We start from the raw sequence: 15,321 nt of genomic DNA, 5'->3' as shown, positions 1-15,321 counted from the left end.
TGACCAGACATGGGAATACTGTTGAAAATATTTTGTTATGTCCAAGCCTGTGTATTCTTGAGAGAAAATTCCATGTCATTCTGTGTAACTTCTGAAAATGTCTGTGAATGTTAGGACATTAACTCATGCCTTTCATATTTAATGATTAACATGTCAAACTTTTTTATCGCAATTAATAGTATTTTTATATCTGCATATGTACAGATCTATGAACTGATTTCTCATCTACCATTCCTATAGTGAGCAATAATTTTTCAAATTATTTTCAAATTTTTAAACATTTTGTTTTATGTAAATGCTGATCATACATACTAGATAATTTAAACATATACCATTCACTGTAAACCAGCCATAGTCACGGTGTAATAACCAAAAATTTATATTAAAGTAAAAAAGAACAGTAATATTATTTAATTGACTCTGTCTTCAATATAAAAAAATAAAACATTTCCCCTACATTTCAGCTTGCTTCCATTTCCTCACAGGAAGTAGTAGTTAGTTGAAGATCATAAATTAAGATTACCTTGTGACAGTCACAAAAATGCTGAAAGTAGACTATTTCAAAAACATTTATGATTGCCAAATAGAATTCTGTTGGAGTAACCTAATCAATCTTTTCTTGTTATAATCTTGTTAACATTTTTATTTTGTACTCATTTCACATGAATGTTTAGGCAGCATTCAAGTGTCCATAAAAATAACTTTTCAAATGATCTTGTTCCCTTTTTAAGTTTCTGTCCCTTTGAAAACCTTTTTCATCGCTTACTCGTAAACATGGATTCTGACTGTCCTGATTAGTAGTCCTGACTAGGGAATGCAAACAGTCAGAACCAAAACCACCAAACCACTATATTCGGACAGATATGTCTATATACAGTATTCCTGACATCTCTCGCCTCACCCCAACAATATTTAATGTAGCACACATCATTGCTAGCTGTTGGTTGCAGGGCTGCTAGGTGGCTCACCCAGTTAAGGCACTGTTCTAGTTCACAGGTGAGCCCCACGGTCTGGTATTAAATTCAGTCATGCCAGTGCCGACTGTGGCTGTCTGCCCTGCTGGGGGACACACAATTGGGCTGAGCATCCAGAGAGGGTGTCTGGTGCCCATGATTGCACTGCCTCGTTGCACTCCATCAAGCCCCACTGTCAGGTGCACAGAAGTCCTCCTCTTATCCCCTTTCATATGTGAGATCACTAATATGTGATTAGACCGTTCTTAACTAAACATTGTAATGCTGATGTGGCAATCACTGCTGGTAATTGAAAGCAACGGAGTTCTAGAACACTGATTTATATTTTGGAAAAAAAAAATCTCAAAAACCTACTCTTCAAAAGGTTAAGCTGTGAATTAAGTCTCACCCAGGTTTTGTGGGTGCCTGACTCCTGAACTGAGGTGCGATAAGAAGCGGTGTGTGGCATCATCATATTCTTCGAAGAAGGCCACATGCTTGTCTGCTATGCTATGTTGCGTCAGGCAAGTCCATGTTGGCAACCCTATTCCTGAAGTTCATCCTTGTGCATAGAAACGTCAACTCGTTGACATAAATGTTTCATTTGAAGCGTTTTGGCCCTATTTAAATTACAGGAACTACAAATCATGTCTTCCTTAACGGATATGAGTTCATACGCCAGACAGCCCTGTTGGGCTCTATTTATATTTCCTACTTGAAATAACATACCATCAACTCTGACTGGTAGACCTGGCCAACCTCTTTGAAAATGCCATCTGGCTGCTGTGTGTTCAGGACCAGCCACTTGAGGGCACTGCACAGCACATCTTCTTTAATGAATATGAGGTTGTACGCCAGACCAAAAACTTTAGCCACGTATGCTGTCAGCCTGTTGGAGGCAAACACAAGTCCGCACAACATCAAAGCACCACACCTTGAGACCACGTCATGACTCCTTTCACTCTGGCAAATCCACTCAGATCAATCAGGATATGGTTCTCAGTTTGATTTTATAATTTAATTAATATTATTTGTTGATGATACACTACAAAATGGTACAGAAGAAAATGGGTTAATGATGTTATAAGGTGATTAAAGAACAAATATCTGTCTTATCAGTGTAACACACATTTGAATATTTAAAGAGAAGACAGGTATCTGTTGGCTATGCATACTTTTAAAAGCACTCGCGTAATAATCATTTGATATTATTTGAGTGATGCGAAAGGAGTAGTGGATAAAATGGACAAGGCTGACTCACCAGGTACTGGGTACATATGGTGCTCGTGGATAAATTCTGTAAGAACCATCATTTTGGCGATACGTCAGTTGCCGTTCATACCCTGAGCAATGGAGAGGTAAAGAGGAATAAATATTTTCAACACCAAAAACAACAATATGCACTTATTTTTTTGGAAAATATAATTTTAATGCAAATGTAGTTTACTTTGGTTTATTGTATAAAATGAAGTACTTAAGTTGAAATATTTCAGAGATGCGGTTTGGCCATTATTTTTAAAATCTAAAATTAGACTATTGAGAAATAAAAAAATATGTGGGACTAAGGGAATAGCCTACTGTTTTAGTTAGTTAGTTACTGTATTTGGAAATGCATAAATAATATATTTGTATACAGATTTTCCCCTCAAAGTTGGCCAATAATATTTGGAACATGTTCTGAAGAGATTGGTGTGAAAAGTGAATTTTAAAGGGAAAATGAAACAACGGCAATTTGTAATGTGCAGCGGTAATGAAAGCGTTACAGAGTTTCTCCTGACACGCTGAGAGATGGGTTAATTGGATAAGAGTGCAAGAGGAACAGATGGATTCGCAGAAGCTACATGCATTTGGTGATGTTTGTATTTATAGCCCCTTACCAGTTGTGATGTGTCTGAGGGCTTCGCCTCGGCGGTCTAGCCCCACTTTATCCCATTGGCCGGTTTTGTCCAGGTAGAGCGTGGCGATGAGGGGTCCAGTAATACGCATCATGTTCTGCTCGCCGCAGCCCGTGGGCTGTTTTATCAGGTGGGCCATATTCGTCCCACTGATGGCCGCATCAACGGTCTGGCTCAGGGGATCCCCTGCACACAGGTGAAGCAGGAGACACACTCGCACCGACATCATGCTCTGCCCACAGTTCTGCATAACCCGGCAGTAGCCACTCCAGAGTTCCCATCATTGGTGCAGCGTGGAAATTTGCGGGTGGACTGGGGGATGAGATTGCGATTGCGGATCGAGGGGGTGGGGGGGGGGGGGGTGTGGGGGGTTGGACCTCAGATAATTTGGGGTGTACTGATCAAAAACTGGGTGTGCCTAGGACAGCCGGGTCCTAGCGTGTCGCCACCAGTGTGACCTGGAGCTCATTTTTTAACGCCTTTTCCCCTTCGCCTCTGCTGTTGGAAATGCCCAGTCACATACATTTTGACGCTTGTTGCGGCAGCCTCCGCTGTGGATGTGGGAGAGCGCCGATGAGCACACACTGTCCTCTGAAGCATTCCATGCCTAGTGCCGCTTCCTATCGCAAGCAGGACTCACAGAGATTTGAGTCTGGGGAGTACTTTCCTCTGAACAGCTCAACAGGGGTACTGGCGGCTAGACCTGTGGGTGTCACTAGTGCACAATGAGATGGTCTCACCCCTGGCTGAATCCTGCCCTTCCCTGGCTTGTACACTTTCTGAGGCCACCACATGCAGTGAAGAAATCCAGTGAACTCACCGCCAACCCCCCCCCCCCCCCCCCCCCCCCCCCTCCCCTAGCCCCCCCCCCCCCCGGCCCCAAAAAAAAAACCACCAACGTCAACACGAGCGGTTAAAAGTGTCCTGACACTTTGGCGTTAAATTTGGGGAATGTTCATGTCTCCTTACCAGTCACGCTGATGTGTGTCTGTGGCATTGAGCCAGGCACCATAAACCTCAGATTCACTGGGAAGATGGTCTCAGTCTGGACTCCGCCTGCCGGGACAGTAGGGAGAAACGGCGTGCACAAGCGGAGGAAATATTAACATGCATTAGGCACCAACCCAGACCACTGTTCTTGAATTAGTAGATCAGTGTCAACCTTCCACATGAATAAAGTTTTTTTTTTTTTTTTTAATTAAACATTTATTTGAATCAGGACAGATAGATAAACAGAGAATTAGAGTCCGATGCCGTGGGTCATAACATTTACGGCACACGCTGATGTTGTGACGCTTGTCCCTAGATGGGCCTTCCCTACAAATGCACAGACACACAATATTAAATATGCACCATCTCATTTGGGTCGCAATGAGAAGTAGGCAGATGAAAGGCTATAGTACAGGCTGGGCAATGAGTGTAAAGGGTAAACTCACCGTGCCCTGCCGGATTCAGCAGCACTGTAGCGCGCTTCATTTCGGTTCGTTGCCCTTCGGCCTTTGAGACACACAGCGAGAGCACAGGGAGCACACAAGATCTACTAAAACAACTTCAGCTCAAAAAAGCAGTGTTTTGGGATATCTCAGCTCAAGGGCAACATCGGGCTGTTAGTCTGCTAGCCAGCTGACTGCCTAGATCAGGGGATGCCCAACCCTCTGATGGCAGAACGTGTCCAAATGCAACATCAGTTTTACGTACACTTTATCTTTATCTATTAGCTAACTGGCTAAGTAGATTGAAAGACACCAATCTCACGAACGGTAAATTGCCTTTCCAGACGCCCCGCAGATAACAAGGTGTGTTTGGGTGAGATAATGGGTAGAGGGTGCTCTCACCACCACGCGAAGGTCCTTCTTGACGCCGTCTTTGAATTCGAAGCCAACGACGTAGGCCTTAACTTCGATGGAGTGCTGACCGAGGGCCAAGGGGATGATGACAAACGGGACGGCCCGGGAGGACATTTTGTCCACCTTCACCTGCGCTATGACATCCATCCTCTTCTTGCTGGCTGCGCTGCACACGTGCTCTGTTTCCAACAGCTGAACTCGGACCTGCCGACGGGATATACTTTTTTCAAATACTTTTCTGTGCTCTGTTGATCTTGTCTGGTGTAATTCTGCTTGCCAGTGTGACCAGAAGGAGAGATTTTCACTTTTTTGAGAGTATTCCATTGGTTCCAATAAACCAGACAAGATCAGTGAAGCGTAGAATAGTATTTGAATCCAAACCAAATATGTATTTGACCCAGGTCTGCTAGTACTGTACAATATAATGATGTCTCTCGTTTATTGCTGTCATGCGGTTATGTCGATTGAATTTTGTGAAAGACTTGGCTTGCAATTATTTAAGCACCTGGGCTGATTAGCTAACGCAACCCAGGTGCGTGTGCTCTCTCCGCCAGCCAGCGCAGCCGAGACCAATCCGCTTCTCCGGCGGACCGAATGCTACAGTAAGCCTCACCGTTATTTCTGTGTTGATGTAGTTGTAAAGCACTGCTTTTAGTTCCAGCTGCTCGTTGCGCACCGCGGCGTAGGGCAGCTTCAGGTCGACGAAGAAAGATTTCATCACCTTCATCTCGAAGGGATCCGCCACACAGATTCCTGCGGAGGGAGCACAGCCATTGTGTGGAAGGACAGCTTCTTAAACGCCCTGTGCAATCAAAATCATAATACAAAATAAAATAAAAGTTGCTTTCATAATAAAGACCCAGAGGAAGTACTATGGCACTGTTGAGATTTTGAATGCGTTTTTTTTTACCCTGAAAGCAAATAAAGTTCTTATATTTCCCACTGCTGGAGGATTCAGTATTAGTTATTGGTCAAGACTTTGTTTACATCAGCAGTGATGGGAAACTGGCAGGTCCAGATTTACTTCCTCTCTGTCACCGAAAATACAATTTAAAACAAGCGATTTAAGTTGGTGATGGAGTGACATATGCTTAGATATAGGTCACAGTTTTAGTACAAACTCGACCATGAGTTTATGCAGACAAACTCGATGCAGCAGGACAAACAGGACAAACGGACAGGAGTGACAGTACCATGTGTTTCGGACAGACTAATAGCGGTGACCTCCCAGGTTGTGATGGAGTCCTTCAAGAAGCTGTTTGTTTCTATTGATGTAGACTCACTGCAGTGTAATGGGACACAAAGTCGCCAGATAGTTAAATTCCTGACACAAAACCACTCAGCTGAAACAAAGACAGAAGCAATTTATAATCAGCGAGATAGCCAAGATAAAACTGGCCATGTCACACAAGTGTTTAGTACTGCATAGTGTGGAGAAAACGGGGAAACTCCATGCAGTAGTCAATGGAGGAGTTTATATATTTGTATTTTATATCCTACCTTTTCTACATTTGAATGTGACTCTATGGTGTCAGACTTTATGGTATGATCATCTGTTATTGAGTATGCGATGAATGATCCAGGTTATTTAACAATTCAGTGAATTGGTGTAAAATGACATGGATTACATGTTCAGAAGTCCAAGAGACCAGTTTTTCTTCAAAGCTTATCAAGATGATTGAATAACTCAAAAGGCAGAGGTTCAAATCCTAGGATTTCAGTAAGTCTACATTGTAAGTCACACTGAATAAGTGCATTTGCTATGGCTTTAATGTCCTGAAATGTGAAAAATGTTATTTATCTAGAGTACTTGCAATGTAGAACAATTGGGAACCGTCTGGTTCAGTGTGGTCAGAGCTCCAGATGATAGTTTTCAGCAATAAATTACAGAATTTCTGTAATTTATTGGAATACAGTTTGTTCTAGGTGTGCACTGAATTTTATTCAAAGGAGAATGATAACAGTGTTTGGAAAAAATTACATAATTACACAAATGACTTGTGGCAGCACAGAGAGCCTATAGAACAGTGGTCCTCAATCCTGATCCTGGACAGTCAGGGTCTGCTGGCTTTTGTTGTTACTCAGCACTTGAGTAACACAGCAATTGATCAGCTAAAGTTGATCACAGAGCTAACTCATTCACCCGGTTTCTTGGGTCTGAATCGGTTGCTGATCTTAAGGCGAAAATAAAAACCAGCAGACTCTGGCTTTGCTGTACCAGGACCGAGGATCGCTCCTGCAGAATAAAAGAGACTGAACATCCACAGTAGTAGATCGGATAAAGTGGGTAACATTTAATGGCCAGGCCTGTGTAAAACAATTAGGCTGTTTGAGATAATTTAACCCCAAAGACACAAGCTAAATGCAAGAGCCAGGTGCAGATTACTGTCAAAAAGAAACTATTTTTAGCAATGTTCCAAAATGAAAGTTTTTTTAGAACTGTGCAATCCTCTCACCAGTTATGCTTTGATGAGGGGGTCTGTGGGAATATATTCAAATTTTACTGGCATCAAAAGAGTCGTGTTTTGCGCATAATTACTTGACCCAGGCCACGGTAGTGATGCTTCAGTGGCAGCTCTTACCATTCTTCGTTGCCTGCGGGACACGGAGGCAGTTCGAGGTCGTCCCACAGCCAACTCGCAGGAAATTGTGTGCGGGATAATATATCACTGAATTCATTGAAGTAACCGTCGTCTTGGTCACCTATGTGTGGACAAATAGGCAGACTAATCATAATCAAGTCTGGGATGCCCTTTGCCATAGCGCCCAGCCATAGCAACTATATCTACATTAGTCTGGTGAGAAGGATAGCATAATTGAACAAAGATGGCTTTCAAAACAGGATGAGCAACCAGTCCAGCTATGGAAATGCAATCACTGCTCGCGAGTAGCACAACGCAACCGCTGATCTTACTGCTCGCGAGTAGCACAACGCGACCGCTGATCTTACTGCTCCCGAGTAGCACAACGCGACCGCTGATCTTACTGCTCGCGAGTAGCACAACGCGACCGCTGATCTTACTGCTCGCAAGTAGCACAACGCGACCGCTGATCTTACTGCTCGCGAGTAGCACAACACGACCGCTGATCTTACTGCTCGCGAGTAGCACAACGCGACCGCTGATCTTACTGCTCGCGAGTAGCACAACGCGACCGCTGATCTTACTGCTCGCGAGTAGCACAACGCGACCGCTGATCTTACTGCTCGCGAGTAGCACAACGCGACCGCTGATCTTACTGCTTGTGAGTAGCACAACGCGACCGCTGATCTTACTGCTCGCGAGTAGCACAACGCGACCGCTGATCTTACTGCTCGCGAGTAGCACAACACGACCGCTGATCTTACTGCGCTCGAGTAGCACAACGCGACCGCTGATCTTACTGCTCGCAAGTAGCACAACGCGACCGCTGATTTTACTGCTCGCAAGTAGCACAACACGACCGCTGATCTTACTGCGCTCGAATAGCACAACGCGACCGCTGATCTTACTGCTCGTGAGTAGCACAACGAGACCGCTGATCTTACTGCTCGCGAGTAGCACAACGCGACCGCTGATGTTACTGCTCACGAGTAGCACAACGCGACCGCTGATCTTACTGCTCGTGAGTAGCACAACACGACCGCTGATCTTACTGCGCTCGAGTAGCACAACGCGACCGCTGATCTTACTGCTTGCGAGTAGCACAACGCGACTGCTGATCTTACTGCTCGCGAGTAGCACAACGCGACCGCTGATCTTACTGCTTGCGAGTAGCACAACATGACCGCTGATCTTACTGCTCGCGAGTAGCACAACGCGACTGCTGATCACACTGCTCGTGAGTAGCACAACGCGACCGCTGATCTTACTGCTCGCGAGTAGCACAACGCGACTGCTGATCTTACTGCTCGCGAGTAGCACAACGCGACCGCTGATCTTACTGCGCTGGAGTATAAGTTCTTCGGCCCTGGCCTCCTGGGTTTTCTTTTCCACCTCCAAGCAGCAGCGCACAAAGGCTTTGACGCACTCCTCGCTGTCCACGATGAACTGGGCGCGTCTTTCGCACGTGTACCCCAGCAGATTGTCCACCATGCCGTCCATGCAGCACTTCCTCTCTGCGACTGTGCAATTCCTCACTGCGACACAGGATGGGGGGGGGGGGGGGCGGGGTGTCTCAATATGGCGGTATGGTAAAAACATACCAAAGCAAAGGTTTGTAAGCTCAACGCAGCCGCCCGTCCCCACCCACCCCAGGACCAGATAACAGTGTCGAAAGATACTAAAAATGTACACAGAGAAAGTAGCAGCACCTGAAATGTTTCATAAGACCTGACACACGTGTTTTGACATGATAAGACATATCCCCCCCACCCTTGCATAAACTGACGCATTCAGTGTAATACCCAGACGCAGAGGCTCTCACCTAGCGAGTGCTTCAATTCCATTAATGTCGGCGCTCGCCGCCGGCGACCCGTGGGGCGAACAGGACATTTGGGTTCTGGAGCCACGGAGGGGAGAGAAAGTCACCAACGGCAGCAGCATTTTCTCTCAATATGGACAAACATGTGTGATGCTCCTCTCTACAAACCTTTAACTGAAAGCATCTTAAAAATCTGCTTGGCTCTATGGTATTCAATTTAAGATCATCACTTTTAATAAACATACTCAGCAATCTTTTCAGTCTCAGCAGCCACAAGTTCTCTACCTACCACTACTATTTAAAGAATTCCCAAACCACAAATGTCTCATGTTGTGAATTTTAATCAGAGCATTACTATAAACAGTAATTGTGTGTTAATACAGGAAAGATGTACCAATTTTTCATTCATTTTTCAGAGAATGTTTAAAGAGCTAGTTAGCTGTGATATGAATGAAAAACTTGGCTTGAATATTTTTTTTTTTTTTTGCTTCTTTTCTTTTTTGCTTATGATTTGGCAATGGCAAAAAGAAGGTGGCAGATGATCAATGGAATGAATATAATGATATACTGCATAACTGCACTTCGTAATAAGTTTGTTGGTAAAAATATTAGAAATTCTGTGAAAGATTTTGGAACAAACAGACAACTTAAACTTTAAAAAAAAAAAAAAAAAACTTGCACTCCTGAACCTTTCAAAGTGATTTTGGTTTTGTTTATTTATTTTTTGGTTCTCGTTTGTTTCTGTTCCCTGAAGCGCGTCCAGTCCCAGCTTTGCGCGGCGGCAAGCCCTATTGTACCTGCTCTGGCAACGGTCTCACCAGCGTTGGATACAAACAGCAGCCCAGCATCGTAGAAAACCGCCATGCTGTCAGCGCCACTTCCCGTGGTACAGCCGATGTCCTGCTTTTCAACGATGTCCCAGATCTGTGTGTAAAGAGGAATGTGTCAGAATCACTCAGAGCAGCAGAATTACACAGAGGAGCAGAATCACACAGGGGAGCAGAATTACACAGAGGAGCAGAAACACACAGAGGAGCAGAATCACACAAAGGAGCAGAATCACACAAAGGAGCAGAATCACACAGAGGAGCAGAGACACACAGAGGAGCAGAATTACACAGAGGAGCAGAATCACACAGAGGAGCAGAATCACACAAAGGAGCAGAATTACACAGAGGAGCAGAAACACACAGAGGAGCAGAATCACACAGAGGAGCAGAGACACACAGAGGAGCAGAATTACACAGAGGAGCAGAATCACACAGAGGAGCAGAATTACACAGAGGAGCAGAATTACACAGAGGAGCAGAATCACACAGAGGAGCAGAGACACACAGAGGAGCAGAATTACACAGAGGAGCAGAATTACACAGAGGAGCAGAATCACACAGAGGAGCAGAGACACACAGAGGAGCAGAATCACACAGAGGAGCAGAAATACACAGAGGAGCAGAATCACACAGAGGAGCAGAATCACACAGAGGAGCAGAATCACACAGAGGAGCAGAATCACACAGAGGAGCAGAATTACACAGAGGAGCAGAAACACACAGAGGAGCAGAATCACACAGAGGAGCAGAATCACACAGAGGAGCAGAATTACTCAGAGGAGCAGAATTACACAGAGGAGCAGAATCACACAGAGGAGCAGAGACACACAGAGGAGCAGAATTACACAGAGGAGCAGAATTACACAGAGGAGCAGAAACACACAGAGGAGCAGAATCACACAGAGGAGCAGAATCACACAGAGGAGCAGAATCACACAGAGGAGCAGAAATACACAGAGGAGCAGAAACACACAGGACCTCATCACAAATCACTCCCCCAAGGCCCAAAGGCCACTACTGTAGGAACTCCATCATTTTTTAAACAAAAAAATGAAGGGGGGGGGGGGGGGGGTGAGACACCAGGTATATCTTCCTTACCTTGGTCTGTGTGAGTCTGTTCTTATTGTTCAGGACATAGACACCCTTGTCCACGGCCACCAGGCCCACCTTTGCCCCAGGGTCACCGGTGATGGTCAGGCTGAAGGGCAAGCGTGGCTCATACCTTGGCTGATCATGTGAGGCCACTTTCAGCTGTGGGCAAGGACCGGACACAGCCAATCACAAACACATGTCTACACTGCAAAAACTAAATAATAAATCAGTCTTAACAAGTATTTTTGTCTTACAGTATGTTTGACTCATTTCATGATTTGCCAATGTGCTAAGACAATTTCACTAACTTAAAAACGTAACTTAAAACAAGCTGATATAAAAACACGATTTTAAGTCTCATGACACGATTAAAACACTTAAGACAGCATTTTTTGCAGTGTAAACAGAAACACGATCATCTCATTACTGATGGTCTATTCGCCTTACTGTTCCCATGCAGGTGTCCTTAACGTCCACCCAGATGGAGTCCGACACCACTTCCATGCCCACATGGTAGTACGCCACAATTCGGAAAGAGGGGACCATGTCTTTGGTCACTGGCACGTTTAAGGAAATCAGTGACTGTCCTTTCGCTCTTTTATATCTCTTTGCAAGAATAAGCTTCCCTTTGCTCATTACCTGTTCAGGTGCAAACACAAGCAGGTAAACGCCAGGAGGTGTTCAGGTACAAACGCAGGCAGGTGAGAGGATAGAACAGAGTTAAACATTCAATGTGTGAAGTGTGAGTATGGTACAGGTACAGGTGCAGGTACACACCAGGTATGTGAGATGCTTTATCTCATTCTGAACAAGTGGGCTGTTCACGAGGTAGAAGCTGATGCCCATGTCGCCTCCAGCCTTTATCTCAATCGCTTGGAGACTGATGTGAAGGTAGTTTTTTGAGCCTTGTGTCTTGTAGGGCTTGGCTTCCATATGCTGCTTAGCCTGCTGCGAGTCAGCCAGCTTAGCAACCTTGGTTACCACCTGGAGATAAAAGGCCAAGCTCAGTAAAATGACCTGGCTGGTTATATAAAGCTAAAACAACAAATAAAACTCATTGTGAATCCACCAACATTAGAGCAGCACCGGACTACCTCTCTGGATAGTGCTTCTCAGTGGACATACGGCTGCAGCAGTGTTCTGCCTTTTTTTTTTTTTTTTTTCGGGGGGGGGGGGGGGGGGGTGTTGGCTGGGGAGAGGACTCAGTTAAATTACAGAACTGTACACTGCACGGTCAGGGGTCAATTCAGATTCTGTTTGGCCAAAAAAAAAAAAAAAAAAAAAAAAACAATAACATTATATGAAGATTAGCTGGATGGATTTTCAAATAAATTTTCTTCAAACGAAATGGAAACTCTGGTAAACCCGATACCAGTGTAGTGTCAGAGACTGTTCTGTTCTGAACTCAACTTAAAGAATATCAGGTATACAGTGCTGATGAATATTGTTGGGCTGAATGGCCTGTTCACGTTATGGTGTTATGTTATGTAATGTTATGTTGAATATAAACAGTACCTATTATCAGTTAAGAACACAACTTTGATGGCACTGTACATCACCATCATTACTGTCATTCAAGCGTGTGGCTGCTGTACTGCGTACGTGGGTCGTATCATTACATTACAGTGACGTTTGCAGGAAGGGTAACAATATAGACTGCTAAGGGTGAAAGGCTTGGGGGCGGGGCTCACATTGATTGACAGGGTGCTAATTCCATCCTGGGTGTTGATGGTAAGTTTTGCTACCCCGTTTTCTTTCGTCGTGGCCGAAACTTTCGCTTTGGTTTCCTCCACGGCGATGTCTTTGGCCGGGGTGTTGTCCGGGTTTGTGACGTAGACCTATCAGAACCCCAGGTGAGATAGCGTCATCACTGTGGGGCACGAATGCACACACACACACACACACACACACTCTGCAGTAATATCAGGGGTGTTGTTCGGGTTTGTGACGTAGACCTATCAGAACCACAGGTGAGGTAGCATTGTTACTGTCAGGCAGAAATGCTCACACACACTCACACAAACTAGAATATTTGAGGGTAATAAACATATTTTATATTTTTATATACATACACATTTCCAAAAGCATGTGGACACTCTTAATGATAAATGGTTTCAGTCACACCCATTGCTATCAGGTGCTGAAATCAAGCATACAGCCATGCAATCTCCGTTGACAGACATCGGCAGTAGAATGGGTCGTACTGAAAAGCTCAGTGACTTTTAACATGGCACTGACATTGGATGGCATCTTTCCAACAAGTCAGTTTGTCAAATTTCTGCTCTGCTGGAGCTGCCCTGGTCAACTATAAGTGCTGTTATTGTGAAGTGGAAACATAGAAGCAACAACTGCTCAACCGTGAAGTGGTAAGCCACACAAGCTCACAAAATGGGACCGCCGAGCGCTGAAGCACGTAGTGCGTAAAAATCATCTGTCTTCGGTAGCAACACGCTACAGGGACTACCGTTCCAAACTACCTCTGGAAACAACATTGGCAGAAGTACTGTTCATCAAGAGCTTCATGAAATGGGTTTCCATGGCCAAGCAGCCATACACAAGCATGAGAGATCACTGTGCACAATGCCAAGTGTCGGCTGGAGCGGTGTAAAGCCTACTGCCATTGGTCTCTGAAGCAGTGGAAATGCGTTATCTGGAGTGATGAATCACGCTTTGCTATCTGGCAGTCTGATGAATCTGGGTTTGGCGGAATACATAGTGCCAACTGTACTGGCACAAATTTTGCCAACTGTAAAGTTTGGTGGAGGAGGAATAATGGTCTGGGGCTGTTTTTCATGGTTTGGGCTAGGCCCCTTGATTCCATTGAAGGGAAATCTTAATGCTACAGCATACAATGACATTCCAGACATCAGCAAATCTGTGCTTCCAACTTTGTGGCAACAGTTTGGGGCAGGCCCTTACCTGCTTCATCATGACAATGCCCCAATGCACAAAACAAGGACCATAAAGCTAATGGTTTGCTGAGTTTGGTGGGGATGATCTTGACTGGCCTGACCTGTACCCCATCAAACACCTTTGGGATGAATTGGAATGCCAACTGCGAGGCCAGGCCTTACACCCAACATCAATGCCCAACTTCACTAATGCTCTTGTGGCTGAATGGAAACGAATCCCTGCAGCCATGTTCCAAAATCTACTGGAAAGCCTTCCTAGAATAGTGGAGTCGGTTACAGCAGCAAAGGGGGTCCAGCTCCATATTAATGCCCATGGTTTTGGAATTAGATGTTCAACAAGTACATAAGGGTATGATCTTCAGGAGTCCGCATACTTTTGGAAATGTAGTGTACAGTACATGTATTTAAAAATCTTAAAAGTATTGGGAAATATTAATGATTTTTACGTATTTAAAAATGTGATGCACAAGTACAAGTTACTGGTGATGAATACTTCTATCCAACAAATCCATCAATTAAAGGGAAGAGAAAGAATGATTTTTAAAAGTACCACAATGTCAAAAGGCATTCCTGGTTTAAAATAGGTGGGGGTCTTCTTGAAGTGGATGGTGTAGGGTGAGGTCACTATCTGGATCCCCCTTCTCTCTGTCTCCACCATTTCACTGCCTGACAGAGGAAGGAATTCAAGTATAGTCACATTCACAGCGTATGCAGTTACAGTGAAGCCACTATGATGAGAGTCAATAAATATCAAAATGTAGGGGAAGGGGGGGGGGGGTGTATTATTACCAGTGCTTGTCAGGACGCTGACAGACACATAGAGAGACATCTTATCTAACTCTTTGATGTTTGGAAAGGTTGTCAGGATTTGCTGTCTTGTTAACTTGGCCTTGCCCTTTCCTGAGTCAATCTGAATGAAAAAGAATGTACAGGTCACACAAAACCAGCCATGAAACTGAGCCAGCGGTGGGTTTTAGAGGTGCTCATGCAAAAGATCTGTGGGTGAGACTGAAAAGTGGGGGTACTGACGTTCACTCTCTGTAGAGAGGCAGGGATACCTATCTTCTGACCATTGTCTGTCAGGACGCCAAAAACAACAAATGCCTTCCCTGAAACATCCTTTCCATACAGGTACCTGCAGAGCAAAACAAGGGAAGGCCGTTAGACACAACAGACCAGTACATGATACAAGTACATGGTCTGAGGGGAGCTGTTTTTTAAATAAGTGAAATCCTTTCCTTAAAATGTGTTGAAACAGAGTGTATACCTGTAGCTCTCTTGCTAACGTTAAGCATGCTGCATCTAGTTAAGCTCAGTAATTACTGGCAGTGGGCCAGTTAGTTTGCAAGCATTAAATTGCCTGCTTTGTTGCACAGCTAGCAAAGATTACT

General features: G+C 44.6%; 1 protein-coding gene across 1 annotated transcript in view; it reads right to left on the bottom strand.

The window, feature by feature from the left end:
* The window catches only part of LOC135248664 (complement C3-like), a 37,043-nt gene that overhangs the window by 14,977 nt on the left and 6,745 nt on the right, over positions 1-15,321 (bottom strand). The window contains exons 8-26 of the mRNA XM_064323495.1: positions 14,960-15,065; positions 14,720-14,840; positions 14,481-14,596; positions 12,710-12,856; positions 11,796-12,002; positions 11,466-11,657; positions 11,025-11,177; positions 9,894-10,020; positions 9,100-9,174; positions 8,618-8,812; positions 7,278-7,398; positions 5,889-5,977; positions 5,309-5,448; positions 4,684-4,899; positions 4,285-4,345; positions 3,818-3,904; positions 2,831-3,034; positions 2,215-2,296; positions 1,683-1,842 (exon numbers count right to left, since the gene is read on the bottom strand). Coding sequence (XP_064179565.1) covers positions 1,683-1,842; positions 2,215-2,296; positions 2,831-3,034; positions 3,818-3,904; positions 4,285-4,345; positions 4,684-4,899; positions 5,309-5,448; positions 5,889-5,977; positions 7,278-7,398; positions 8,618-8,812; positions 9,100-9,174; positions 9,894-10,020; positions 11,025-11,177; positions 11,466-11,657; positions 11,796-12,002; positions 12,710-12,856; positions 14,481-14,596; positions 14,720-14,840; positions 14,960-15,065 — 2,599 coding nt within the window. The remainder of the gene's footprint in view (positions 1-1,682; positions 1,843-2,214; positions 2,297-2,830; positions 3,035-3,817; positions 3,905-4,284; positions 4,346-4,683; positions 4,900-5,308; positions 5,449-5,888; positions 5,978-7,277; positions 7,399-8,617; positions 8,813-9,099; positions 9,175-9,893; positions 10,021-11,024; positions 11,178-11,465; positions 11,658-11,795; positions 12,003-12,709; positions 12,857-14,480; positions 14,597-14,719; positions 14,841-14,959; positions 15,066-15,321) is intronic.

This window comes from Anguilla rostrata, chromosome 2, assembly GCF_018555375.3.
Source record: "Anguilla rostrata isolate EN2019 chromosome 2, ASM1855537v3, whole genome shotgun sequence".
Lineage (NCBI taxonomy): Eukaryota > Metazoa > Chordata > Actinopteri > Anguilliformes > Anguillidae > Anguilla > Anguilla rostrata.
This window is presented reverse-complemented; position numbering and strand designations above follow the sequence as displayed.